Below are 25,044 nucleotides of genomic sequence, written 5' to 3' on the forward strand. Positions count from 1 at the left end.
AATTTACATATTGTACAATTCAATAGTTCAGTCATTCACTCATATCACAGGGCATGTGCTGCTACATCAGTCTTAGAACATCCCTCCCCCCCATGGTTAAATCGCCTTTAAAATGAGTTGTACAATCAGAAACAGTTCTAGTGCTCCCTCTCTCCTATGTACCCCAGAAATCCCCTTTCCCTCCCTACCGCCCACCCCCTACATCTGCATTCCCTAATGTAGCCACTCCTCCTGTGCTTCACCTCTGGGAAACCCAACAGAAAACAATAAAAAAATGACACCAAGGTGGTAAGGCTAAAATCATCATCATATAGAGATAAAAATACAAATAATGCATAAGCAGGAAAAGACCCACATCAACATTCAAAAAGTCAGGGAGGAAATTTCCGTCTTGCAACAAGTACGAGATACTTGCCCCCAGTGCAAATTCAGGTCATGTCTACAGGACGCCAACTGCCCAAGTGTCGACTTGGGTGCAGCATAGTCAAGGCGACAGTGGTCACTGCCTGATAGTAGAGCTGTTCGAGACTCTTGCCTGTGGCTGCAGCGGATCTGCCAGCAGCTCAGTCTGAGCAGACCCTCTTCAGATGGGCTCTAGTGCACTGTCCTCCACAGCCTTGTACAAATTGGGTGTTCGTAGCTCTAGCTCTGATGCTTTTCCTCTTCACGCAGTTGCTGTGCTTCTTAGGTATGGACTTAGTTGACTACCACTCCTTTGCTCTTTTTTCCCCCCTCACTTCTTCACCCTTAATACCCTCAGCGTGACATGAGATTACATAACCGCCACAATGGCACTTGCAGGAACTCACCCTAGTCATACAGTGTTTAACCATCCTCGTATTTATTCCTCACGTAGGTCTGAAAGCACTGGCTCTCCTTGGCATATTGCCAGATAGTGAATCCAGCTCCGGAAGTCAGTCCCTCACAGCCCCACTGCCCACCTGCACATCTGGGGAGCCGCTCAAGAAGAAAGCTGTCCAGGCTGCTGAGGGGCCGTCAGAGGCAGGCCTTTTTGTGCACTGCAGTGTAAGTAGCAGATCTCGACTGTGCCAGTCTGAATGCAGAGCCATTCCTGTGGGGCAGCAGAGCAGAGGGCTTAGGGCACAGAGTCGGGGCCCAGACTGGCTGCGTTCAGATCCCTGCTCTGTTGGACCTCGGGTAAATTCCTATGGTCTCTCTCCCTCAGTTTTCTCACCTGTAAAATGGGGAAGACAGTGATAACACTCATACCGTGAGGTTGTTGTAAGGACTTATATTGAATGCATGCGTGAAAGGTGCTTAGAAGAGTGTTCAGCGTCATCCTAGAGTTAACTCTGGTACCTGGTTTCATAAGGATTAAATAAGACAGTCCACTTACCTGCTTAACATGCTTGGCTGCTAACCAGGAGGCTGTGTTTAGTTCTCTGTTCTAAAAAAAATCATCCACTGAAGACTGTACGGAGCACAGACCTAGTCTGACACACACAGGGTCACCACCAGTCACAACTACTCAATGGCAACTGGTTGTGTGTGTGTGTGTGTGTATGTGTGTTGATGCCTCTAAAGAGTTCAGTTCCCATCCCAGCATCACTATCCCTTTTTAGTCTTGTTAATCCCTGGACAGAAACTCATTGCCTCTTGAACAGTAAGCCTCACCCCTGGTGACCACTGTTATACATTGTGGTCTCTGTGCATTTCCCTGGTCTAGATAGTTCATGTGTGTGAGTAAGTGTGGTGTGGTAGCAGAGCATAGAACCAAGCTTTGGTGTTGCTTCTAAAGCTTGGATTTCTGCTATAAATGTCCCTGCTTCTGCTTGTCTTTCTCTTCTCTCCCTGTCATGTTTCTAGTTTGAGGGTCCCCCAAACAAAGATAATCCACTGCCTTCCAGGTGCTTCTGTCTCCTAGTGATGCTGTAGGACAGAGGAGAACTGCTCCTTAGGGCTCCTGAGACTGTAACTCTTTACAGGAGCAGACAGAATCCTCTTTGTCCCGTGGACTGACTGGTGGATTTGAACCACAGCCTGGTGCCTAGCCCACAGTGCCATCAGGACTCTTTGAGGGACCCTCAGTTGGTGGTTACAGCCCACTGCGGTCCCACTGTCGTTTAGAGGAAACCCAAGTACAGAGGACAAGCGGGAACTGGGCAAATACTGTCCCCGCCGTGTAAGAAACAGCACCGCTTCTCCCGGCAGCTCTCTGGTGACCCACACCCCCAGAGCATGGTGGACAGAGAGAACGTTATCAGGAGAGACAGGCAACATCCACAGTCTCCACGTGGAGCCTGGGAGATGCTTGTGTCTTCCTGTGAGCTCACAATATCCTGCTACGTGCCGCTGCCTGGCGCTGAGGGATCAGGCTTTGTGCAACCCCTGGAAGACTGAGTTATTCCCCCAAAGACGACAGACGTGCCTGCCTATCAACTAGGGGGAGGCTGTCACATGACCATGTCTGTGGTCGCTTTTCTGCATGGAGTAAACACCTCGGCATTGGCTGGCCCACACAATTCATGCTTATGTTTTAGCATCAGCGTATGCTGTTTCCGGAGTTTACATTATGTAGGTTTAATTCTGGGGTGTTCAGTTATTTTTCAAAAAGGTCAACTGTATCACTCAGTTTATATTCCTTCTGACACTCATTTATAGATGAGTGCTTTGGGGACCATGTTTATCTGCTGGCCTGCCGAGTGAGGAAAGCCTCGATATTGTGTAACTAACCCTGCTGCCGTGGAGTAGACTCCTACTGTGTGGGGCCTCTAGTAACCCGCCCCCTCCAGAGCCGACTCCACGTGGCCATCTGGACACCTCCCTCCGTTAGAAAGGGAACACCATTATTCCTCCTCACTAGGGTGAGGAACTGGTAGATATTGCCATTGTAAAAGTACATTTTTCCTTCTGAAACTACCAAGTGATCTGGGAGGTATAAATGAGGCATATTTAAGGCCCCTGGAAACTGGACTCCCCCCTCTACCCCCAAACCAGCCAACTAACCTCTACAGACTGAGCCTACTTCTCGAGACAGCTTTCTTGTAAGTTATTCACTGCTGTCGTCGACAGGGTGGGGGTGGGGTGGACATATGTTTGTTGACATAAACGAGAAACCTTATGAACACCTCGATCCAAATCTCTTGATTTTTTTTTACCATATACCTCTCTCTTGTGTTTATATAAAATACAAAGTACCAATAAAATAAAGCATTTCATTCATTCTCTAAATCCTTCCCATTTAGAATCAAACTCTTCAGAATGAATTGGTTTGTTTGGGTAACAATTTTGGAAAACGTGTGCCCACAAGCTGAGGGAGGGCATTGGGAAGATGTTGAAGGAGATATGTGGTCCACTCAGTAATACCTTAATAGAGAAGGATATATATGTATCATAAACGAGTGAGGTTTCTTAATGAAATTCGAGTTTTTCATCGGTGACCGCTAATGTTTTAAAAATTGTATTATAATAGCAATATAAAACATTAAACTTCTTATGATAAAAGAAAGAACTTCATTTCTTTTACACCCACCATTTGTCCTTAGGGAAAGGGGGCTGCTCAGAAGGCAGTCGGATCCACAGACTGCAAGCCAAGAAAGAAGATGGAGGCAGGTGTGCTGTTAATGAAGGCCCCCCCCTGCCAGATCCACACTGCAAGCTCTCCTGCAGATGCCAGCAAACCTCCGGGGCATCCAGGTAAAGACTGTGGATCTCCACCTCTTTCATCTCAGATAGCACATGTGCCCATCTCTGAGTGGCTTGTTGGACACAGGTTAAAACTGCTGCACACAGGGATGCGGGGCTTCTCCCTCTCGCAGGTGTGCGGTGCTTATGCTGAGGAGCCTTCAGAAGGGCTGCTTCCCAGAGTTACTGAGCGCCCTGTGCTAGGCCCTGGGAATAAATGGGATCGAGTCAGACAGACACACAGGCCCTGCCCTTGTGGAGCTCCCAATCTGGCGGGTTTAACCCAAGACTGGGTGATTGACGTATGAGGCAGGATATGGTTCTGCCAGAAGAGTGAGTAGGATGTTAATGGTGGCTGGCATCTATCTAGAACAGATGATGTCCACCTAGAGACTTACAGAGAAATAAACTGGGGACCTGTAGTCTAACAGACCCCATCTGCTGGCAGGTAGGGCGTCAGGGCAGAAAGAAAACCATGAACAAAGGCCACACCATGGGAAGCCCGCAGCCAAGTTCAGGGGCACAGTCCCTTCTGGCAGGCATGTAGGGATGGAGTGTAGCCCTGGGAGATGGAACCCTGTGCGGAAGGCCTCAGATGGCAGCTGGAGGATAGTAGTGACAAGGGCGGGGCTGTGTGTGGAGGAGCCTGAGGACAAGGAGATGGAGGTGCCTCGGGGTGGAAGAGACTGGAAGCAAATCTCAGCGCTTTCCTTATGGCAGCCCACAGCCAGCAGGAACTTCCTATCCTTCGACCCCATCTATGGGCCAGACTCCCATAGGGCTTGACCTCTCTGCAGTAGTGACAGCTCTAGTTCTAGAATATAGTTGAAACACCCCATCAGCCCAGGTCCTCCACATCTACTCTAGTCTCCTTTCCCCAAGAATCCCATCCTGCTTCCTGTGTGGTTGATTCATCCTACAAGTATTTGCCGAGGACCTACTGTGCTCCAGGAACATTTCTGGCTACTTGAGATACATCACTGCCCAAAACAAAATTCTTGATGCCCTGAGCACCGACGAGCAGTGGAAAAGGGAAAGAGAGTGGCGAGGTGGGAGGGGTGGTGTACGTTTAAATAAGGTGTTCGGGATAGACCTCTTTGAGAAGTGGACATTGGAGCTTTTGCTGCCCCCGTTTTATTCTGTAGCAGCGCCAGGAAAGCGCAGCGGTTTATATGCACCTATCCTGGCCACTTTGCCCATGTGTAGATCCTTCAGAAAAATGTGAAAGCCCCGTGTTTTACAACTCAGATGCCGGACAAGCTCAAGCCTCACCCCAGAATCCAGCAGAGGAAAAGGTGATCACCCCGAGCCCCGAGCAGGTGTTTGCAGAGTGCTCCCAGAAGAGGGTTCTGGGCTTACTAGCCGCCATGTTACCTCCACTGAAGACGGTAAGCGACAGCAATCAGCCTTTCCTTTTGAAAGGAAGGGCAGTAGCATGCACAGAGAAACTGTTGTTTTAGAAAGCCATTGTAACACGAAGCAGCTGTCAACAGCAGCCGTGTGTCTCAGAGTACACAGAGAGAATTAATAGTGATTCTTTTTTTTCCTTGCACCTCTATTCTGTAATTTTCCTACAATGACTATGTATGTTATGGCCTGTTGTTGTGTGAATCATCATGATTTCTCTCTCTGTCTTTTTAATTTGGAAAAACTTTAAGCTTATAGAGAAATGGAAAGAACAAAAAATAATCTGTACTTAGTGTGCGCACACACACACACATCCCACCCCCGCTACCTATGCCTCAGTTCTCTACCATCTTGTTGTCCCACTTTGGAGGGAGTGAGTGTCTCTGTGACTGTTTGGCACATTGCAGACATCCCTCTGGCCGTCACAGATCCTGTGTGCACATGCGCGGAGCATGGCTGCTAGCCCACTTGACTAGGCTGTGATTCCCAGTGGTTTGGCAGTTGGATTGGGCAAGTCTGTCATCCTCCATTTTGTGATCAGCTGTGATCATTCTCCATTTTGCATAATGATTGGTCTTTGGAATCTATATCAATAAGTAAGAAGTGGGTGCGCGCGCGTGCGCGTGTACACATACAAGGGGAATGCGAAACTTCAGAAACTAAGTTGAAGACCTCATTGACGCTTCACCCTAACTAATTCAGCATGTGCCTTAAAAGGACTTTGCTGTTGGGAAGGACCACACGTTGGAAATCCAACATTGGTAAGCATGGAAATGTGCATAGGACGAGGCTGGAAAGCTTCCTAGTAGGTATCTCCTGGGCGTTGCAGGGGAGAAGGAATAGATTCTGGAGAACTTGAACTGTTTACGTTATCTCCGAATTAGTTGAATTCTTTTGCCATGAGAGCATAGGGACACGGCACAGGGATCTCCCCCAGATGTTTTAAGCTTACTTTTCAAGATAAAAGAAAATTGGAAGTAGGCTTGTAAGGTCAGACCTGAAAATTGCTGATTTTACTTTGGACTGTACACGTGGCGGCACCTCTGGCAAACCACTGCCTGGTTGTTTGGGCTCTAGATCTGCAGTAAACAGCGTGTTAGAAGGGATGTGGGGCTTCATCCAATAGTGGTGATTCCAGGGCTTTTTGTACTGAGCAGCTGTCTCCCCTCCTCTCTCCACAGAGTACCACGCTCCCCCTGATAGACCTGGAGCACGCCCTCCCACTCATGTTTCAGGTCGTCATCTCAAACGCAGGCCACCTGAATGAAACCTACCACCTCACGCTTGGCCTTCTGGGCCAGCTAATCGTCCGCCTTTTGCCAGCAGAGGTGGATGCCGCAGTGATTAAGGTCCTCTCCGCCAAACACAACCTGTTTGCGTCCGGGGACAGTTCCCTTGTGCCAGATGGCTGGAAGACCACCCACCTGCTCTTCAGCCTAGGAGCTGTGTGTTTGGACAGGTAGCTTTGGTTCTTGCGCACTCTGCCTCCCCCACTCAGCGACTGTTTCTGTGTGCAGCAGTGTCCGAGGGCTACAGTGCTGTTCTCTGGATTGGGTTTATCAGGAATGCTGTCAGCCCACAGGAAAGCTGTGCCTGTGGGGGCAGGCCCTGAGCAGCCTCAGCACGGCCTGCCAGCAGAGCAGTGAGTGCTGGCCCGCCCGCCCAGGGGGAAAGACAAGAAGTATATTTCATTGCAAAAGGAGTATAAACCACACAGCCAAATATGGAAAACAGAGGTGAAGGCAAAAACGCACCAGGTGCTGTTTCGTGTGTTTCCTTTCAGGCATTAGTCCTGTGCGAGTGTGTGCGCTTTTGCACTCAACACTTGAGCATGTCTGACTTTATAAGGATTTTTAAAACCATAGTTTTAGACTGAGGTTATAGGTAATGTTTTTTCCCCACTTATTACGAGAATCCCTGTTGGCATAGTGGGTTATACAGTTGGGCTGCGAACCACAAGCTCAGCAGTTCAAATACACCAGCAAAACCTCTGGAGAAAGATGAGGCTGTCTAGTCCTGTAAAGAGTTAAAGTCTTGGAAACCCATAGGGCAGTTTTGCCCTGTCCTGTAGGGTTGCCGTGAGTCAGAATAGACTGGATGGCAGTGAGTTTGTCTGTTTGTTTAACCATTACAAGAAACATCATCCTGCCAGTAGTTTTTTAAGCGGATTAGAGAACAGCTGCCTGCGCAGTGCAGCAAGCTGTGATGACTTGACTTGCTTTGGAGCCGTGTGTTCTACCACTTAACGGAGCTCCTGTCTTCCAGCCGGGTGGGCTTAGACTGGGCATGCTCCATGGCAGAGATCCTGAGGTCACTGAATAGCGCCCCACTGTGGCGGGACGTCCTCGCCGCCTTCACAGACCACTGCATCAAACAACTGCCTTTCCAGCTGAAGCACACCAACATCTTCACCCTGCTTGTGCTGGTCGGCTTCCCCCAGGTACGTCCCTTGGAGCCCTGGCCGCCCCACCTCGCCCTCACACACACCCACTTCTCAGTAATGTGCCTGCAGAAGGTGTTTGTATTGACCTCTTCATTTATATAATTTGTTTTTACAGCATGGGTATTTTTCAAGATTATGGAATGATTTCTTCACGTTGGTAGTGAACAATTTGCCACCTGAATCATTTCTTTAGCCAGGAGCCATTGATGTTAAGGGACCCTGGAGCACACTTGGCTCCTGACCCAAAAGCTGGCGGTTCAAACCCACCAGCTGCTCCAAGGGAGAAAGGTATAGCCATCGACTTCCAAGAAGATTTATAGCCTTGGAAGCCCTGTGGGACTGTTTATGGGGTTGCAGTGGGTCAGCATCGACTCATTGACAATGGGTTGGGGGTTTTAGGCTTTTATGTGTTTCCTTGGCTTTGAATAATCAGTAACTACCTGGATTGTTTTAAATGATAAAGAACTTGAAAGTGCACCAATTTCTTACTCAAGCATCCATCTTAATAATCTCAATGATTATCTATATGACTTTCAACTGGTTGGAACAAGGGGTACTATCCAACCTGGCACCATCCAACCAGCACTAAAAGCTACTCCTGCGCCAGGCCTGCCATGTGGATTTCAAAATGAGGATGTGACCCTTGAGTGCTTGCTAAGACAGGCACCAGCCAAGGCCCTGGACTGAGGCCTAAGTGCTCTGGCCGGTCTCTACGTGTTGCTGAGGGGCCCGCTTGCCTCTCTGTCACATTTCAGGTCCTCTGTGTGGGCACCCGCTGCATTTACATGGACAACGCCAACGAACCACACGGTGTGATCGTCTTGAAACACTTTACGGAGAAGAACAGGGCTGTCATCGTCGATGTCAAAACTCGGAAAAGGAAAACAGGTCCCAAGCACAACTTTTTTTTTCTAAGAACAGAAGACCATGTGTCTACTTTATATCTTAAAATTAATGACGAGCCCTTGACTCTTGCCCCTTGCATGTGTTTTTTTGGTTTTTTTTTTCTTTTAAGTTCTGCCTATAGCACTTCCTCATCTCAGGTCTGCGTGGTTGGACAGGGTCACTGGGTGTCCTTTTGTGTGCCGATGCGGCTCACACACTCGAATGCTCTGTTGCTCCGTTTGCCTCAGTTGCCGTCAAGGCAGCTCCAACTCGTGGTGACCCCGGGGTCTCAGAGCAGAACCGCGCTCCTTGGGATTTTCAGTGGCTGATTTTTCAGATGGCTTTGGCAGCCCCTCTGGATGGACTCCTGTAAGCAGCCCAGCACCTTCATGGTTAGTGGCTGTGTGCACCCACGAGGGCTACCTGGAGTTCTTCTTTCATCGCTTTCAGCCTGGGGCGGAACGTCGGCAGCCTTCCCACATTGCTACGATGGCGATCTGTGTCTCCTCTATTTCCAAGGCTATCCAGATAGAGAGTTATCAACCTTTTTTCATCTTGTCGGATGACTAGGTTTTGGCCTCGTTTTTTTTTAACCGCCCCCCCCATAATATTTTTGCTTTTCTTCTTTCTGCTTTTATCATTATGGATTTCCTTTCTATATTTTTGAGTAAAATTATCCCCTACCCCCAATAGTTTCTTAAGGTAAAAATCCCAATCACTGAGTTGGGATCTTTCTTCTTTGCCAACATAAGCCTTTTAGTGCTGCTTCGGGTGCCTGAGGAGCCCTGGTGGCGTAATGCTACTGGTTCGACTGTGACCCACAAGGTCAGCACTCTGAGCCACCAGCTACTCCTCGGGGAAAGACAAGGATCTCCGGGCCTCACTGGGCAGTTCTCCTGCCCTTCAGGCTTACTGTGAGTTCACACTCACTCGGAGCCATTGAGCTGGGTTTGCCTTTTTGCTTTCGGATGTCTGGTCATTTTTTAATTTGTGCTTGTTTGTTTTTTGTTGTTGTTTTTAAATCCCTTTAAATAAGGTTAGATTTGATTCTGGTGTGTCGATTACTAATTACTTGCAATTAGATCATTTTGAAACTTGCCTTTAAGCCTTGTTAAGACAGGCCCAGAGTAGCCTTTAACATAAGGTGACCAGACGGCCCGCTTTTGGCCGGACAGTCCCGATTTTTAACAATTTTTCCTGTGTTCCACGGCATTTTTTAAAAGTCCCGATTTTTGGAAAGAATGCACGACAAGCTAGAGTATACGGTTTTCGGCTGCCTTGTGGCTATTTCGCCAGGAGATGAGTTTTATCAATGGTGTCCCGTTTTTGTCCCACTTTACCAATGTTAAAATCTGGTCACCTTACTTTAACATAGAGCTGATTTAACCCTGCTGCTAAGGCAGCGCCTTTCCAAGGCTTCTCCCCAGTGCTCCATCCTACGGGGGTCTGCTGGGGACACAGAACTCCAGACTGGTGCCAGTCCCAGGAAGCGCTCTGCCTCTTGTTTAGGGTAGCTCTGTCTCCTTCCCTAAATCGTTTTCTTTCATTCATCTTCTCCCTCATGGCAGCTGGTGGTTGTGAACTGCCAACCCTGCAGCCAGCAGGGCAGCTCTGTGCAGATCTCTGGAGCTCGCTGTGTGCGTGAACTTGTGCAACAGAGACTCTCTTCTCTGTGTGTTTTTTTCCCCCATAAATTCTAGCTGCCTTGGCTTCCTGACCCTCCAGCTCTGTCCCCTCAGTTTACAGAGACTGGAAACTGCCTGCACACAGCTGGTGCTGTCAGAGGCCTTGCTCGCCAATGTGTGCCCTTCCTCAGGGGTCCCCCTCCCCCACCCAGGGCCCAGGCCCTGAAGGCTGTCGTTTCTCACACACGCTCAGTGTTCTGGTTCGTTACTGTGGGGCAGTAAATCCCAGGCCCCTCGTCTCGTCCTGTTTGGAAGTGGACATCTCCTGTGGCCTCTTCGTAAGCACTTCAACGCCTGTGGAGACAACCACTCATACACAGTAATAGGAATTGTGGCTTGGTGACCAGAGGGTCACCACCAGTTTCATGTGCACCTGCAAGCAGTACCCCCTCAAGTGTAAGGGCAGAGGCTGAAGTTGGAGATTTGTGTTTGGGAGTCCGAATTTTGTGCTGTTCAGGGGAGAAACTGATCTGCCCGGAGCATTGACCTAACTCTGTGTCTTTCTCTTTCTACCTGACGTCATACATCTTTCAGTGAAGGACTACCAGCTAGTGCAGAAGGGAGGGGGCCAGGAGTGCAGCGACTCCCAGGCCCAGCTGAGCCAGTACTCCCAGCACTTCGCCCTCATTGCCAGTCACCTTCTGCAAACCAGCATGGACAGCCATTGTCCCGAGGCTGTGGAAGCAACGTGGGTCCTGTCCCTGGCCCTCAAAGGACTGTATCAAACAGTAAAGGTAAGGATGCATGCCCCGGTTAGCTAAGGGCTCAGGCTGCCATTGAGCATCTGCAGGCAGTTAACTCGGAGGAAATGCCATCTGATTCTCACGGACGGCTAAGCAGAGGATCTTGGTTATTTTTGGAATGCTGGGGCTTTGGGACAAGCAGACTTTCAGGAGGAGAGAGGATTTTCCCAGCGGTGTAGTTCTCGTTGGGTTCATTGCTGGTTCATGGGGACATGTGCTGAGAAGAAGAGCTCTTGGAGACTGAGAGAAATAGGACCTGACCACCTCACTCCCTTCTCTGAACCACGACTCCTGAATGAAACATCTGTGTGATCCGCTGGGCTCTTCGAGTTAGGGCTCTGACAGTCAGTCGGGGCATGGGGTGGGGGGGTGGGGCATCCAGCTGCCCCATGTCAGGCCGAGAGATGAGGGGCCTTGATCGTGAGGACAAAATCCCTTTTTTCTGATTCCCGAAGGGCAGTGAGAGGGAGGGAAGAACTTTGAGGAGATGCGTTGGAAGAAGGAGCAAATTAGAAACATTTGTGAGCCTCTTGGCTTGGAAAGATGTTCAGTAGCAGCAGAAAAACCCCTCGTTGGGGAGGGCATGGAGAGACGCGGGCAGCACAGGGTGACTGGACTCAGTGGCACTTCTGCTCACGTCCAGCCCGAGAGGGTGGTGTTGGGGTGGAGTCCGCACACCTGCACCTGCATGGCCCGTGTTGGAGCAGCCGAGATCTTTCCGGCTTGGAGCCTCCATTCAGCACACGCTCATGGAGCCCTGCCAGAACTCACATGGAACCGAGGGGAGCTAGAAAGAAGGTCCCTGTTCTCCTGGGGCTTACAGGTGAACTGGCAAGACAAACGAGAGCCTTCAAGGAAGCCTGCCAGGAGCCAGGCAGGGCTCTTTGAGGAGGTGACCTGTGGGGCAGGAGCCGGACAAGGCCGTCAGAACCTGAGTAGGGCATCCCATGCCGAGAACAGCACACGTAGTGGGGAGGGACAGGAGAGAGCCCCGCAGGACTGCAGCAGAGTGCAAAGAGGAAGCTGAGGCCGGGGAAGCAGGCAGGAAGCCAGGTAGGACCTTGTCTGCCCTGTTAGAAGTTTGGAGTTTAATCTAGGTGCAGTGGAAAGCTTTGGGAATGCTGAGAGTCGGGGAGTGACACAAACCTCATGTTCTTAGCGTAGAAATCCGCATCTTTGCTGAGTGTACAATAGAAGGTTAAAAAGAGATGCCGAGTGGATGAATTACAGAGGGAATGAGTAGGCCATGGATTATGGCAAAGGTTCAGCATTTCATCCATCTGAAAACTCACTCTCCCTCCTTGGAAGTTGAGTGTGGGCCACCAGCTGAGACTGATCTCTGAGAAAGTTTGCTTTCTCCCCCAGTGATGCTCCCCTTCCATCTTCATTCTGAGGCAGATGCCAATCATTCTCTTTCTGCCTGGCAGGCTCATGGATTTGAAGAGACCCATGCTACCTTCCTTCACACTGATCTGCTGAAGCTGCTGGTGAAAAAGTGCAGCAAAGGGACCGGCTTCAGTAAAACCTGGCTCCTCCGGGACCTGGAAGTAAGGGGGCTTGCTCCTGCCCCTAGCCCTGGGCCTACCCTGTGGTGCAGACTGGTCTGAATGTTTGATGCATGGGGCAGTGACTGTTGGTTCTGCCTTGTGCACTCACACCCTGGACATTTACAATTGGACCGCATATCTGCCTTTGCATTTGGAAGTCGGGGTATGGTGATTGATACCTGTGCTCCTCTGGGTCAGGGAAAAGGAATGTTACATTTGTTACAAGGACATCTGAGGAGAGGTATTTTGTGGAAATACACAGTGATAGCAAAAGTCCTTGACTTATTACTTCTCTTTAAAGTTCTTTTGGCCTAAAATCGGCTTCTAAATTTGTTTTATGTAGAATTTTAGTTGCCCATTTAAATTTTATGACGATTCTCCTGAGGCCTTAAATTTTTCATAGCAGGGTTGTTGTGGTTCCCTATAGACTTTCTGAGCGCAGGGCCACCCCAGGTCCAGGAAAGGCTGCTGCTGTGTGGGAGTGGGGCACTGGCTGCTCTGAGTCACGCCAAACCAAAACTCACGCCATCAGATCAGTGCTCAATCTTAGCAGCCCCTGTGGGTGTCTGAGATAGTAACTACTGATGGGAGTAGAAAGCCCAGTCTTTCTCCCTTGGAGCGGTTGGTAGTTTTGAACTGCCATCCAGGCGGATCGCAGCCCAACGTGTAACCACTGCGCCACCAAGGCTCCTACACACATACATGTGTATATATTTAGATTCTGTGGAAAGCATAATATATAAATAAATTGAAGTCACAAGATATTTTTCCTAAGTGCCACCTAGTTTCCATAACCATCTTTCTTCATGGCTACATATGATGCATGCAGTTTGTTGATCATACTATGAATATAATGTTATCTGCATTTTTACATTGTTCCCAAAAGATGAATTTCCTAGGTGAAAGGGTAGAGCCTTTTTCACAGCCCCTCAGGGTTGGGCTGACCTCTCAGAAAGACTTAGGCTGAGAACCCTGTGCAGGGTTCCCTGTGAGTCAGAACGGACTTCATGACAGTGGAGGACGCGGGTGCTTGGCTGTTTTTTTAATGCATTTTGCCAAAATCCTTTAGAAAGGATGGCATCAATATCAATAGAAAAGTCTTAGCATTTTAAAAATCATAAATACACTTGAACTTGGTTTGTGTGGGTTTATTAATTTTACGTGTGTGCACGCATGCGCTTCTGTTCTCTGAACACCTTACACCTTATCAGAAGTTAGGTTAATGAGGGGTATGATTTCTTACTCACTGCCCTGGCCACTGTTCTCCCCTGGAAGATTTTGTCCATCATGCTGTACTCCTCCAAAAAAGAGGCCAGCACTCTCCTGGAGCATGGAGACCCAGAGCTGGAGGAGCGCGGGGACCAGGGCGAGGAGGCGGAGCGGCCGGTCAGCAGCCCCAGTGACACAGAGCAGAAGAAGCTGGACCCTCTGGAGAGCCTGGACGAACCCACCAGAATATGTTTCTTGGTATGTTTTTGGCTCTTCGTGTCAATTGAGCAAAAGGTCCTGGAGATTTGATTATCTTTGGTTTGGGCTGTTTCAGCCTTCGCATGATGGCCTGAGAACTTACTTCCTAAAGGCTCTGTTTTCTGCAAAAATGACCCAGAAGCACTGAGAAACCTTTATTTACAACAGCACTTTTAAGTGTTTTGGGGTCATGAACCCAAAAGCATTAGGCTTCTCGTTCATAAACTATACACTCAAATACCCATCAACATGCCTGTACAATGTTGCACGTAATTCTCAGGGCTTAGTAAAAGACATCTATAAACTCCCAAATGGTCGTCCTCTTAACTCTGGGTTTCTTGGACTGCTCTCTCCCTTTCCCTAGACCACTTGTTTGGGCAATGCTGGGGTGGTGGCTGAGAGCGTGAAGAGTACACAGACAGTATCGGGTAGATGTCAGGAAAGTTAAGTGGGAAGTTGAGCATGCGATAGCTACAGGTAAACTACAGTGACGCCTGCAGAGTGGATCGTGGCTGCCTCCACAACCTGTGTCTTAGTGCTTCCAGCTCTACATGCCTTTTACACAGCATCGTGTGATGATTTCTTAATTGCAACCTACGGGGGCTTGAAATATTGTTGCACCCCTTCTGAGGTCAGCATGTCAAGGGTGTGTTGAATCAGCATCTTTGCTTCCTCTCCATGGTGTCCAGATGGCTCATGATGCCCTGAACGCCCCTCTGCACGTCCTCCGGGCCATCTACGAGCTGCAGATGAAGAGGACCGATTCCTTCTTCCTGGAGGTTCAGAAGCGGTAAGGGACATGGAGGTGAATCTGATGACTGGTGAGAGGGCATGGCGGGGCAGGGGCGACCACTTCCTTCCTGCCCGGGCGTTTCGAGGAGATACTTGAAAGGCAAAGAGGCCGGTGGGGAGTCCAGTTTGAATTTCCCCTAAGTGACCCTGCCGCTGGAGTTGCATTGTATGGCGTGATGCCGAGGACACGTGGGCTGTGTTGCTGTGGTAGTCTACTGCTTAGAGCAAGCTCCTGTTACAGACACCAAAAATGGAGGCCGACACCAAGACTGCTTTTCGAAGTAACCTTGGGGAGCAAGCAGTGCAAAATATTTTTGTTTTCACAGCAGTAAATTATTTTCATAGCCCCCCCCCCCCAAGAATTATTATAAAATTAATGGTCTTCTCTTTCCCTTGGCCCAGAGAGCTGGTTCTCAGATCCAGCACTTAAAATTGTGAAGAACATTATATATCTGCTTCCAACCTCCTCCTTTATCTCCCATATTGTAGTTTTTATGTCCTGCTATAATTTTATTAAAATCTAATTTCATTTTTATTTCACAACATATATTTCTTATATATTGCCTCAAATTCTTTGTGAGATGAAGCAGGACTGCATCAGGTTGGCATGGTCTAACCAGCTGTAACTAAGAGACCCAGAACCATCGTGGACCCAGGATAAGAGAAGTTTGTTTTTCTCTCAACAGTCCAGTCGTAGACAGTGATCCGGGCTGGGAGGCAGGGAGGGCACTTCTGCTCCACAGGGTGACCCAACAGCACCAAGGACATTGTTTGTCTCTCCTGTGTGGGCCAAGCGAGCTCCCCAACACCCAACACGGCTCCCAACACTGTGTTCTGGCCCAGAGGAAAGGGGGGAGGTGGCGCATCCTTTACCCCCTGTTGTTCAAGGGTGGGCTCTGAAAGTGGCCCTCACTCATTCCCTCACTCACACCCTCATGGTGCTGCATCTAGCTGCAGGGGCTGCTGAGAACTGTGCTTTCGAGCTGAGTTTGACCCCGAGCTCTCTGAGCACTGCACTCCCAGGACTCCTTTTCTAAAAGTATAGCGGGGAGGACAGATCCTTGGACAGTGCACACTCTAAATGAATGAAGGCTGTGAGTCCCACCTCTGAGCTGTGGGACGTGACCGTGAGATTGCAGAGTAACAGGAAAGTCACTTGGTCCAGCTTTCTGACAAGTCCAAGGGCAGGTCAAGGTCCTGCCTTTGTGTGAGTCGGGTGTGCAACTCAGGGCCTTGTCGTCAGGTTTGATGGCGATGAGCTCGCCATCGATGAGAGGATACGGAGCCTGGCTCAGAAGTGGCAGCCTGGTAAGAGCTTGCGGCTGGAAGAGCAGAGCGCCAAAGCCCTGGACACAGACATGATCATCCTGCCTTGCTTGGTATGTGGCCGCCTCCTCGGAAGCCCCGGGTCCCCACACACCCTCCTTTTCCCCATCTTAGCCTGAGAGGCCAGGCCTCCGTCATGTTCATTCTCTGGGTTTTACAGTCCCGGCCGGCACGCTGTGACCAGGCCACTGCGGAATCGAACCCCGTGACCCAGAAGCTCATCTCCAGCACTGAGAGTGAGCTGCAGCAGAGCTACGCCAAGCAGCGCCGGAGCAAGAGCGCGGCCCTCCTGCACAAGGAGCTGAATTGCAAGACCAAGAGGGCTGCCCGAGACTACCTTTTCCGAGTGAACGAGGCCACGGCTGTGCTCTACGCCCGCCATGTGCTGGCCTCCCTGCTGGCTGAGTGGCCCGGGCATGTGCCAGTAAGCGAGGATGTCCTGGAGCTAAGCGGCCCTGCCCACATGACCTACATCTTGGACATGTTCTTGCAGCTGGAGGAAAAGCAGCAGTGGGAGAAGGTAGTGAAGCAGCCAAGCTGGCTCTCCCCAAAGCCTTCACCGCCCCCTCCCCTCCCCCAGCTCTGTCCTTACCCCCAAATGAGTGTCTGCCTGAAGTGGGGTTCCAACGTGGTCTTCATCCATGTTCCTGACAGGTGTGGATGTAGCAAAAACTAGCTGTCTCTTCTCTTGTCCTCTGGGAGATATACTCCTAAGTCCCAGGTTGGGCTAATTGCAACTCTCCGTCCCTTCTGCTGCGCTGTGTCTCCTGAGTGAGGCATATCGGGGCCAGCTTGGAGCGTGCTGACACAAGCACCTGGGCCCCACCCGGCCCTGTGAGGTAGAGCATGGGAAGTGAAGGAAGGAGCAGGAAGCCCCCTGCTTCTAGGTGACAGAGTGGAGTCCTTTGAGTTACACTTTTAGAAGTTAGAAGTCTTCGATTTTTTTCTCCAAGTCATCTCTTCAACTTATTCTTTGAAGATACTGCGGGGTCAGCAAATCTTAATAGAAACAGAGCAGCTCCTCCATCCCCTGCTGTCTAGAAGCAGAGGACCCAGCATAGCAGGGTCCTGCGCACTGTTAGCATCTTCCCAGTCTCCAGGTGCCAAGAGCTTCATTCCTGTCCCCTTGCCACCACCCCACTCCCCCAGCACGCGCACACACACACGTCATTCACTGCTTCAACTAAGAACCTGACTGGTTCCTGGATGCTCTAGCTCCTTCCCCAGCCTCTCATTCCCGGAGAAGTTGGCAGGATCACTAGCTGAGTTTCTCTCGCTCTCAGACACAGCTTTCCTGATTCTTGTCCTGGGGAGCTTCTAATCCTGTACCTGTCTTCCCTCTCCCCATATTGTGTGTAATTGTCTTCTGTGTGTCCATCCGGGAGCCGCCAGGGCCAGAATCATTTCTGACTGCTTCTGTCAGTTCTTCCTAACCTCCTTGAAACAGACGTTCCTCCGCCAGGACTGTGGTGTCCTGACATAGCAAGGGCCTCTTCGGGTGGAATGGCTGGTTGGGTAGAGTTGGAGGTAGGGTGCAGAGGCGGTTCAGGGGCCAGAAGGCACTTCCTTCCTCCTGGTGGGCAGCTCTGGGCCCCGTCACTGGAAGACCCTGATGTTCCCTGCCTTGTGTCCCCAGATCCTGCAGAAGGCGCTCCAAGGCTGCCGAGAGGACATGCTGGGGACCATGGCCCTGGCTGCCTGCCAGTTCATGGAGGAGCCCGGGATGGAGGTGCAAGTGAGGGAGTCCAAACACCCATATAACAACAACACCAACTTCGAGGTAGGACCCGGCTCTGCCCGGCTCTCCCAGCTCAAGGCCTGCAAGCTCGTAACACCAGCAGCTCTTTCCCACCTCTGTAGAACCTGGACCACGAGCCTTCTCCAATGGAGCAGAGGTCAGGCCCATGGAAGGCAGCCACGTGCTCACTTCTCCCGACCTCCTTTCCTAGAGAGCTTGGGGCCACCTGGCCCAGGAGAAGAGCTGACTTTCCTCCAGCAGCTCCTGCCCATGCCCTCTTCAGACAGGGAGCCCGAGCACAGGTCCAGGTGCAGCCCTGCTCTTCATCCTTCTTAGGACCCGGATGCAGGCACCTTAGTTCCATTATGAAACCCGCCTTTTACAGTCTTAACATGGAATCTAAACACAGGGAAGAGCTTGATTCTGCTCTGATGAGGCAACAGCAGTTACTCTCACTGACTCGATGGCACCAGGTGGCTAACCACAGGCTCAGTGGTTCAAACCCTCTAGCTGCTGTTTGTGAGGGAGATGAAGCTGTCTGCACCAGTACAGACTTACAGTCTGAAGAACTTGAAGGAGCAGTTAAAGGATGTCTCAGAGGACAGCCGTGAGTTGGAATCCACTCCATGGCTGTGGGTTTAGTTTGGGGTTTTGTTTTTTTAACATTGGACCTGGTCTCCTTACCCTTCTCAGTGGAAGTCCTAAAGCAGCGAGTGGATGGCAGGGGAACTTGTTTAAAGTTGAATGTTAATCAGCTTTTGTTTTAAATAAGCTTAAGCTTCCCCTGCAGTCTCTTCTCTCCCTGAGGCTCCATCCCCCTCCCCAGGCTCCACTAAATGAGGAGGCATCAGAAAGTTTGTGGGGAAATGCTGGTTTCTTTTAATTCCATTTTTTCCATGAACTTTTTGAAGCCTTTGTACACATCTAGTTAGCCACCAAGTTCAGGTGAGTCTACCCCAGAGTCTTTCCCTGGGCCTTCTCTGGGACTGCTGCTGCTGTTGCTGCTGGGCCTTTCGGAGGGATGCCTGCCCCACAGGGCACTTCTAACCTGACCCAGGCTTTCTCCTGCTGAAAGCCTTTCCAGGGCTCCCCTTGCTGCCCAGCTGAAATATAGCCAGATCCCGGTGTCTGCTGTGAGGCTGTCCTCAATACCCTCCCCCCCCACACACACACACCACACCCCCACACAGGGAGTTCCTCCCAGCCTTTCCTGGGCTCTTCCCTTTGGCTAGAGTGCTTCCTCTCACACCACTCCTGCCCTCCCCTTTCCCACCCCTCCTCCAGGTACATGCAGATACAGCCCACCCCTCCCCTCGGAGCCTGCTCAGCCCCCGCTGTGAGCTCCTCTCCAGCTGGACTGAGGGCTCCTGGAAGCAGGGCAGCGTCCCATTCACATGGGCCCAGTTTTCCTTCCAGGCTGGATGCAGAAGGCAGCCCTCAGTGACTGTCCAGAGAGCGTTGAGTGACAGGCATGGTCTCCCTCCCTCCCTAGGATAAAGTACACATTCCGGGGGCAATCTACCTCTCCATCAAATTCGACCCTCAGTGCAACACCGAGGAGGGCTGTGACGAACTGTCCATGTCCAGCAGCAGTGACTTCCAGCAGGATCGACACATCTTCAGTGGGTCCCAACAGAAGTGGAAGGACTTTGAGCTTCCAGGTAGTGACTGCTTGGTGATGTGGACTCTCCACCTTAAGTTAACATTAGTGTCGGGAAGGGAAATCGTCACAGGGTTTAACATCTCTCGTCAGAAACACTTAGATTGTCATGCCCCGTCCTTCCCATTTGTGATCTGTTTCTTCTTATGTGACCCAGGTGATACTCTGTATTACCGCTTTACCTCTGACATGAGCAACACCGAGTGGGGCTACAAATTCACTGTGACGGCCGGACACCTGGGGCGGTTCCAGACAGGTGAGTGCCCTACTCTGCTACTGGCACGAGCTGCGAGCCCGGGAGCCCACTGTAGTGTTTCTTGCAGTCCGAGCAGGGACTTTCCTCTGAGATTCCAGCACGTGCCTCTCGCAGACGCTGTCCCTGTCTTCCCCCAGCTCCCCAGCCCCGCCACTGTCACTGCCAAACCCGCCAAGCTGGCTAGTTGTCTGCTGCAATGACCACCTAGCAGAGTGGTTCTCGTAGAATCTGCCAGGGCTGTTTGTGAAGAGTCGGTTATTTGCTCAGACACCGGTTGGAGAAAGGTGATGCTGTCTGCTCCCTTATAGATTCGTAGCTTGGAAACCCTGTGTCAGATTAGTTTTGAGTTCTAATCCACTCAGTTGGGTTTGGGCTTTGTGAAGAGGCGGATCTGAACATGCTGTTCTTGTATTACTCTTCCAGAAAGTTTCATTTCTGGCAAAATCTAAATGATCGTAACGGTTTCACCCAGTGTATTAAAACCTGAGCCGCCTGTAGAGTATATAAACCACAGTGTACAAAGTTGTGAGACAGTTTCCCTAACCCTCTGTGTTTTGGGGGTGGGCTGGCTAGGATTTGAGATCCTGAAGCAGATGTTGTCGGAAGAAAGAGTAGTGCCGCACCTCCCGTTGGCCCAGATCTGGGAATGGCTGGTGGGTGTGGCCTGCCGCCAGACTGGTCATCAGCGGCTGAAAGCCGTCCACTTGCTTCTGAAGATTGTTCGCTGCTGTACCCTCAGGTAAGCTGGCAGTTGTTGGGCCGTCTGTTTATGTACTTACTGGACACACAGGAAGTGAGCGCTTCCCTGTCTGTGGGCCTGGTGCTCAGTGAGGAAGGTAGCCATGGAGAGAGTCACCGTGGTGTGGTGGGTGCCATGAACAAGGGAAGCACCCCAAGAGCCACACAGAGATGGTCAGGGTCCTGCTGGGTGTCGGAGGTCCAGAGCACAAGAGCAGTGTGGAGTAGAAGGTCGTGGGTTGTGAGGGGTGGGTGGTGGGACAGATTCTCATGGTTACGTAGGTTAAGCTTGCTGAGGGATCATAAAGCTAGCACACCCAGAGACGTACACTCAGACCAAGAAGGAGAATATTCAAAGCGATCCAGAAACGCCCCTGCCCACCCCGTCCCAGTCATCACCCACCCTCCTTCCCAAAGGTAACCGCTGTTCTGGCTCTTGCCTGGTTTCGTACTTAAACACCAGTTTATTTTTATGTTTAGCTTCTCATCGTTTCCTTGTGGTCTGTGAGAGTCACCCCTGTTGTTGTATGAAGCACTCATTCTTTCTCAGGGGTGTGTAAAACCTTACCCTGTCATTGTTTGTCCATTCTGCTGTTGATTCTGGTGTGTGTGGGCTGGGGCAGATAATGTGCTGTACCTGTGTGTGTACATGTCTTCTGAAGCACGCATGTGTGCATCTGTATTGGGTAGAACTGCTGGATCTTAAGGTCTGTACATGTTCAGCTCTAATAGATTCTGCTAACCCATTTTCTAAAGTAATTACACCAATTTCCTCTTACAACAGCAGTGTGGAGAGAGGCTCTTACTTTCTCCTCGCGCGTGTGAAGGCCTGGGATTGCCGAACTTTCTCATTTTAGCTGTCTTGGGCAGTGTGGAATGGTATATTATCGCTTAATTTGCATTTCCCTGATTACTAATGAGGATGAGTGTCTTTTCATATGATAATCTTCTATTTGGATCTTTTCTTCTGAAAAGTCTGTTTAAATCTGTTGCCCCTTGTCCTTTTCAGCCCTCTGCTTCCATTGGTGGGTTTAAAGGGTCTCTACTCCCTGCATGGGTGCTCTCTTGGTTTTTATAGTAGGGATCTCTTCTCCATTTGCTTTTTCAATCTCTGTGGGGTCTTTGCTGAACAGAAGCTTCTCGTTGTAATGTTTGCTGATTCGTGAGTCCCCCCTTTTATGGCAGAGCGTTTTGTGTCCTGAGGACGGCTCCCCTTACTCCAGGGTCGTGAGGACAGCTTTACGTTGTCCTCTAGGCGCGTGGTCTTTCCTGTCACGGGTAGACCTGCAGAGCCCGGACGTAGACGTGACAGACGCGCTTCTCCATAGACAGCTCCAGCTGGCTCCCAGCTGCCACCCTTCCCCCACGTCATAGTGTCCCCTGCCACATGACAGGTGTCCATAGAAGAGTGTCTCTCTCTCAGGTCTTTTCCGTCCCGCTGGTCTAGCATTCACCATTGTGCCGTTACCATCGGGTCTGCACTCTGTACACGGGTGCACGCTCCGCCCTCCGGCTCCGCCAGCGCAGTCCTTCCTCTTCAGCAGCTTGGCTGCTGTTGGCCCGGCCTCTCGTGCTCTACTCTGTGCATTGGCATACACGTTTCAGAACTAGCCTGTGGATACTTGTGCACATACACACGGGCATACACTCATACCCAAAGTGCACCGGACAGGATTCGGACAGGCTCCGTAGCTGAATGTGGGGAGAACCAGGAACCCTGGAGCACTGACCCTGTTGTAAAGTCATACATTACTTACATTTTCTTTCCGAGGGTTTGCCAAGCGTTTTGTTCGACTCCTTCTACCGTATTTAATGTGCTCTGTGCTGTGTATGTCGGAGAACTGTGTCTGCAGAAGTAGATACCCAGGCCTTTCTTTGACAGGAGCTCAAACCACTCACCTTCCCAGGTGCAGCACTCAGGACTCCGGTAGAAGCGTTGTTACCTTGCTGCGCAGTGACCTTGTGAAACAGTGTCCCTCTGAGAGTGGCAAGCTTTAATCCGTCCTCGTTCTTTGTTTTTATAGGCGGCTGAGAGACGCACTTGTCCTGTTTCTCATCTCAAGGTCATTGTCTTGGTTCTTAGCGCGCCTGTGTCACACGGGTCCTCCACACACTCAGCCCTGCTCCAATCCTTTCGTGCACACACTGGCAGAGGACGCTGGTTGAGCGGGCGGCGGGAACGCAGAGCTGTTACCAAGTCAGGGAGGAGATGGTGATGGCAGGCCAGGGCTGACCTGTGACCCATGGAACCATTGCTGCATGTGAAAACCAGGGGTCCCTAGCAGGACTTGGTTTAGCTTGGCTCATTTGAGTGGCTTCCAGTGAGAAACAAGCACCTCCACAGTGGTCAGGTGCTGGGCTCTCCCTGGCTCCCGGAGGACCCCTCAGCCGTCAACTGCAGTCAGCTCCCTGTGTGCGTGTGCCGAGGACCTGAGCCAGCAGGCCACCCACTGTGCCCTACTGCCCCTGGGAGTTTCACACCCCTGCACTCTGAAGGTTCTGGAGAGGTGCTCTTTGGCTGGGCGAGCGGGCTGTCCCTTGGCCTCAGTGCGACAGGGTGTGTCGAGTTGTCACACTGAAGAACCTCCTGTCCTCCCCTCCTTTGTGGAGGTTCCGGCCTCGAGGGGCAGGGATGGCCTCCAAGCTGACACCTCCCCTGGAAATTGAGCTGGAAGGAAGTGTGCCCACCCTCTGAGGACATTCCATCTGTCCATCCCTCACTCCTCTGGGTCAGCTAGGAGAGGGGCCCTGCTTCAGTAGGGACGCCTTTTGCCGTGAACCCCAGAGCATAGCCAGGTGCTGCTCTGGCCTTCTCCGATTACAGGGCAGGGTGGCTGGAGAGCGGGAAGGCTGGCCCAGGCAGCCTGGTGGTGGATGTGGTGTTTGCACGCTGTTGTTCCGAATGTGGTATGGCTCTACCTGCAGGGGGTGGGGAATCCAGAGCCCGCTTTTCTCCATGCAGCATTTACCTAAGACTTACGTTATTGTTGGATTTATCCCAGTAGCCATCTTTAATTCACAGCGAGGGTTTGCCTAGAGCAGGGCTTCGAACTGCTCATTCCGGTTAACCCCCTGCTGAGCTTCTCTCTCTCTCTCTCTCTCTCTCTCTCACACACACACACACACACACACACACACACACACACCAATTTTCTGATCGCAGGTATTTGAGGAGGAAGGTGGATGTTTCGCAGGGCTGTTAACGGGAATGAGCTAAGCCAGAGCCCTTGTTTTTAGAGCCAGGTCTTGAGCTGTCATTTCTGCCTTGCTTGCTGTTGGTCGTTTGGAAGAGAAGGGATCCTGTTCTATAGTCGCGGCAGGAGGTTCTGGGGGAAAGCCAGCCCAGCCTGACTCACTGTCCCAATGGCTCTCTGCAGTGACCTGTGTGACCTTGCGCTGCTGAAGCCCCTGTGGAAGCTCTTCACGCACATGGAGTACAGCCTAGCTGAGGATGTGACGCAACCTGGCATCCTCCTCCCCCTGCACCGGGCCCTCACTGAGCTCTTCTTCGTCACTGAGAACCGTGCCCAGGTGAGGACCCTGCCCAGTCTGGGGAGCCCTGAGGTCAAACAGCCCCTGGGCTCTTTATTTTGTCAGGCCTGAAGCCGAGCTGGGGTGGAGCAGCCCTTGACAACAGTGAGTTGGGAAAACATAAGCGGATGCGCTCTTGCTTCCTCCTCCCCCTTTTTCTCCCTGGACAATAGACTCCTTGATGGTGAGGATGAAAGGGCCTTTCAGAGTCCTGCACGATGCTTACCTATGCTCAGAGAGCGCAGAAGCCAGCTCCACGCGGGCAACTCTCTCTTTGTGGCGGGGGTCCCCTGGGTACTGACTGTCAGTTGTGCTGGGCTCGGCCTCATGCTCACAGAACCTGTGTTTTCTCCCCCAGGAGCTTGGCTTGCTGCAGGACTACCTGCTGGCCTTAACCACCGACGACCACCTTCTCCGCTGTGCGGCACAGGTTCGCCCCCCCCCTCCCCCGCAGAACTGGGCCTCTGTGCATTGTGTCATGAGGACACAGCACTTCGAGTTTACACGGCCCTTGGTTCCAGCTCAGTCACTTCCTCCTGGCCCCAGAGCAAGGACTTAGGCCCCATTGATCAGTGTCACTCATGTTGAACTGTGGGCCCAGGAGACACAAACAACCAAGGCCCTCAATTTACAGTCTGGCTGTGGCCCAAAGTTTCCATAGAGAGGCTGTAGGGGTTTCTGTATCTGACTTGCCTCCCAGCAGCTGAAAGCCTCTGCTGACAGCTGTCGGGTGTACCCTGTGAGATGACGGCACCCCCAAAGTTCTTGGCTGTGTACGTTATATCTAGCAACATAAATCTTTATTAGAAGCTAAAATGGAGGAGAATGGTTAACATTTATTTACGTATCTAAAAATAATTAGAGACCCATTTCATGTTAACACAAATAGGATGTGTGGTGGGAAAAAAGTATGTTTTTCAAAACACAAGCACACAGGACGGAGAATGGTGGCGCTAAGCCAGGCTTGTGCGGGTCTCCGTGGGGCCTGACTCAGCACACGGCGCTGGGCTCTCAGGCTCCTGTGGCCATTGGTCTGTGTTATAGCAGCAGACAGTAGCCTCTGGGCATCACCCCTGCTCGCATGTGCGAAAATGAAAGTAGAAAAGGCCAAGTACCATCGTTGTATTTTTGTGAAGAACGTTTTTACTCCTGGACTCCTCAAGAGGGTCTTAGCAATTCCC

The 25,044-nt window shown here is 51.1% G+C and overlaps 1 protein-coding gene across 1 annotated transcript in view; it reads left to right on the forward strand.

The window, feature by feature from the left end:
* Positions 1–25,044, forward strand: part of ZZEF1 (zinc finger ZZ-type and EF-hand domain containing 1) — a gene marked incomplete at its 5' end in the record, with an annotated part of 114,624 nt that overhangs the window by 85,980 nt on the left and 3,600 nt on the right. Inside the window, 18 exons of the mRNA XM_045293333.1 lie at positions 857–1,026; positions 3,507–3,657; positions 4,852–5,033; positions 6,234–6,511; positions 7,318–7,492; positions 8,251–8,383; positions 10,600–10,799; positions 12,236–12,355; positions 13,631–13,822; positions 14,512–14,612; positions 15,858–15,993; positions 16,101–16,460; positions 17,577–17,720; positions 19,171–19,339; positions 19,496–19,594; positions 20,168–20,333; positions 23,710–23,863; positions 24,222–24,293. Coding sequence (XP_045149268.1) covers positions 857–1,026; positions 3,507–3,657; positions 4,852–5,033; positions 6,234–6,511; positions 7,318–7,492; positions 8,251–8,383; positions 10,600–10,799; positions 12,236–12,355; positions 13,631–13,822; positions 14,512–14,612; positions 15,858–15,993; positions 16,101–16,460; positions 17,577–17,720; positions 19,171–19,339; positions 19,496–19,594; positions 20,168–20,333; positions 23,710–23,863; positions 24,222–24,293 — 3,002 coding nt within the window. The remainder of the gene's footprint in view (positions 1–856; positions 1,027–3,506; positions 3,658–4,851; positions 5,034–6,233; positions 6,512–7,317; positions 7,493–8,250; positions 8,384–10,599; positions 10,800–12,235; positions 12,356–13,630; positions 13,823–14,511; positions 14,613–15,857; positions 15,994–16,100; positions 16,461–17,576; positions 17,721–19,170; positions 19,340–19,495; positions 19,595–20,167; positions 20,334–23,709; positions 23,864–24,221; positions 24,294–25,044) is intronic.

Source organism: Echinops telfairi, unplaced genomic scaffold (genome assembly GCF_000313985.2).
Source record: "Echinops telfairi isolate 266 unplaced genomic scaffold, ASM31398v2 ScPeMD7_2010;HRSCAF=2546, whole genome shotgun sequence".
In the NCBI taxonomy this organism is placed as follows: Eukaryota; Metazoa; Chordata; class Mammalia; order Afrosoricida; family Tenrecidae; genus Echinops; species Echinops telfairi.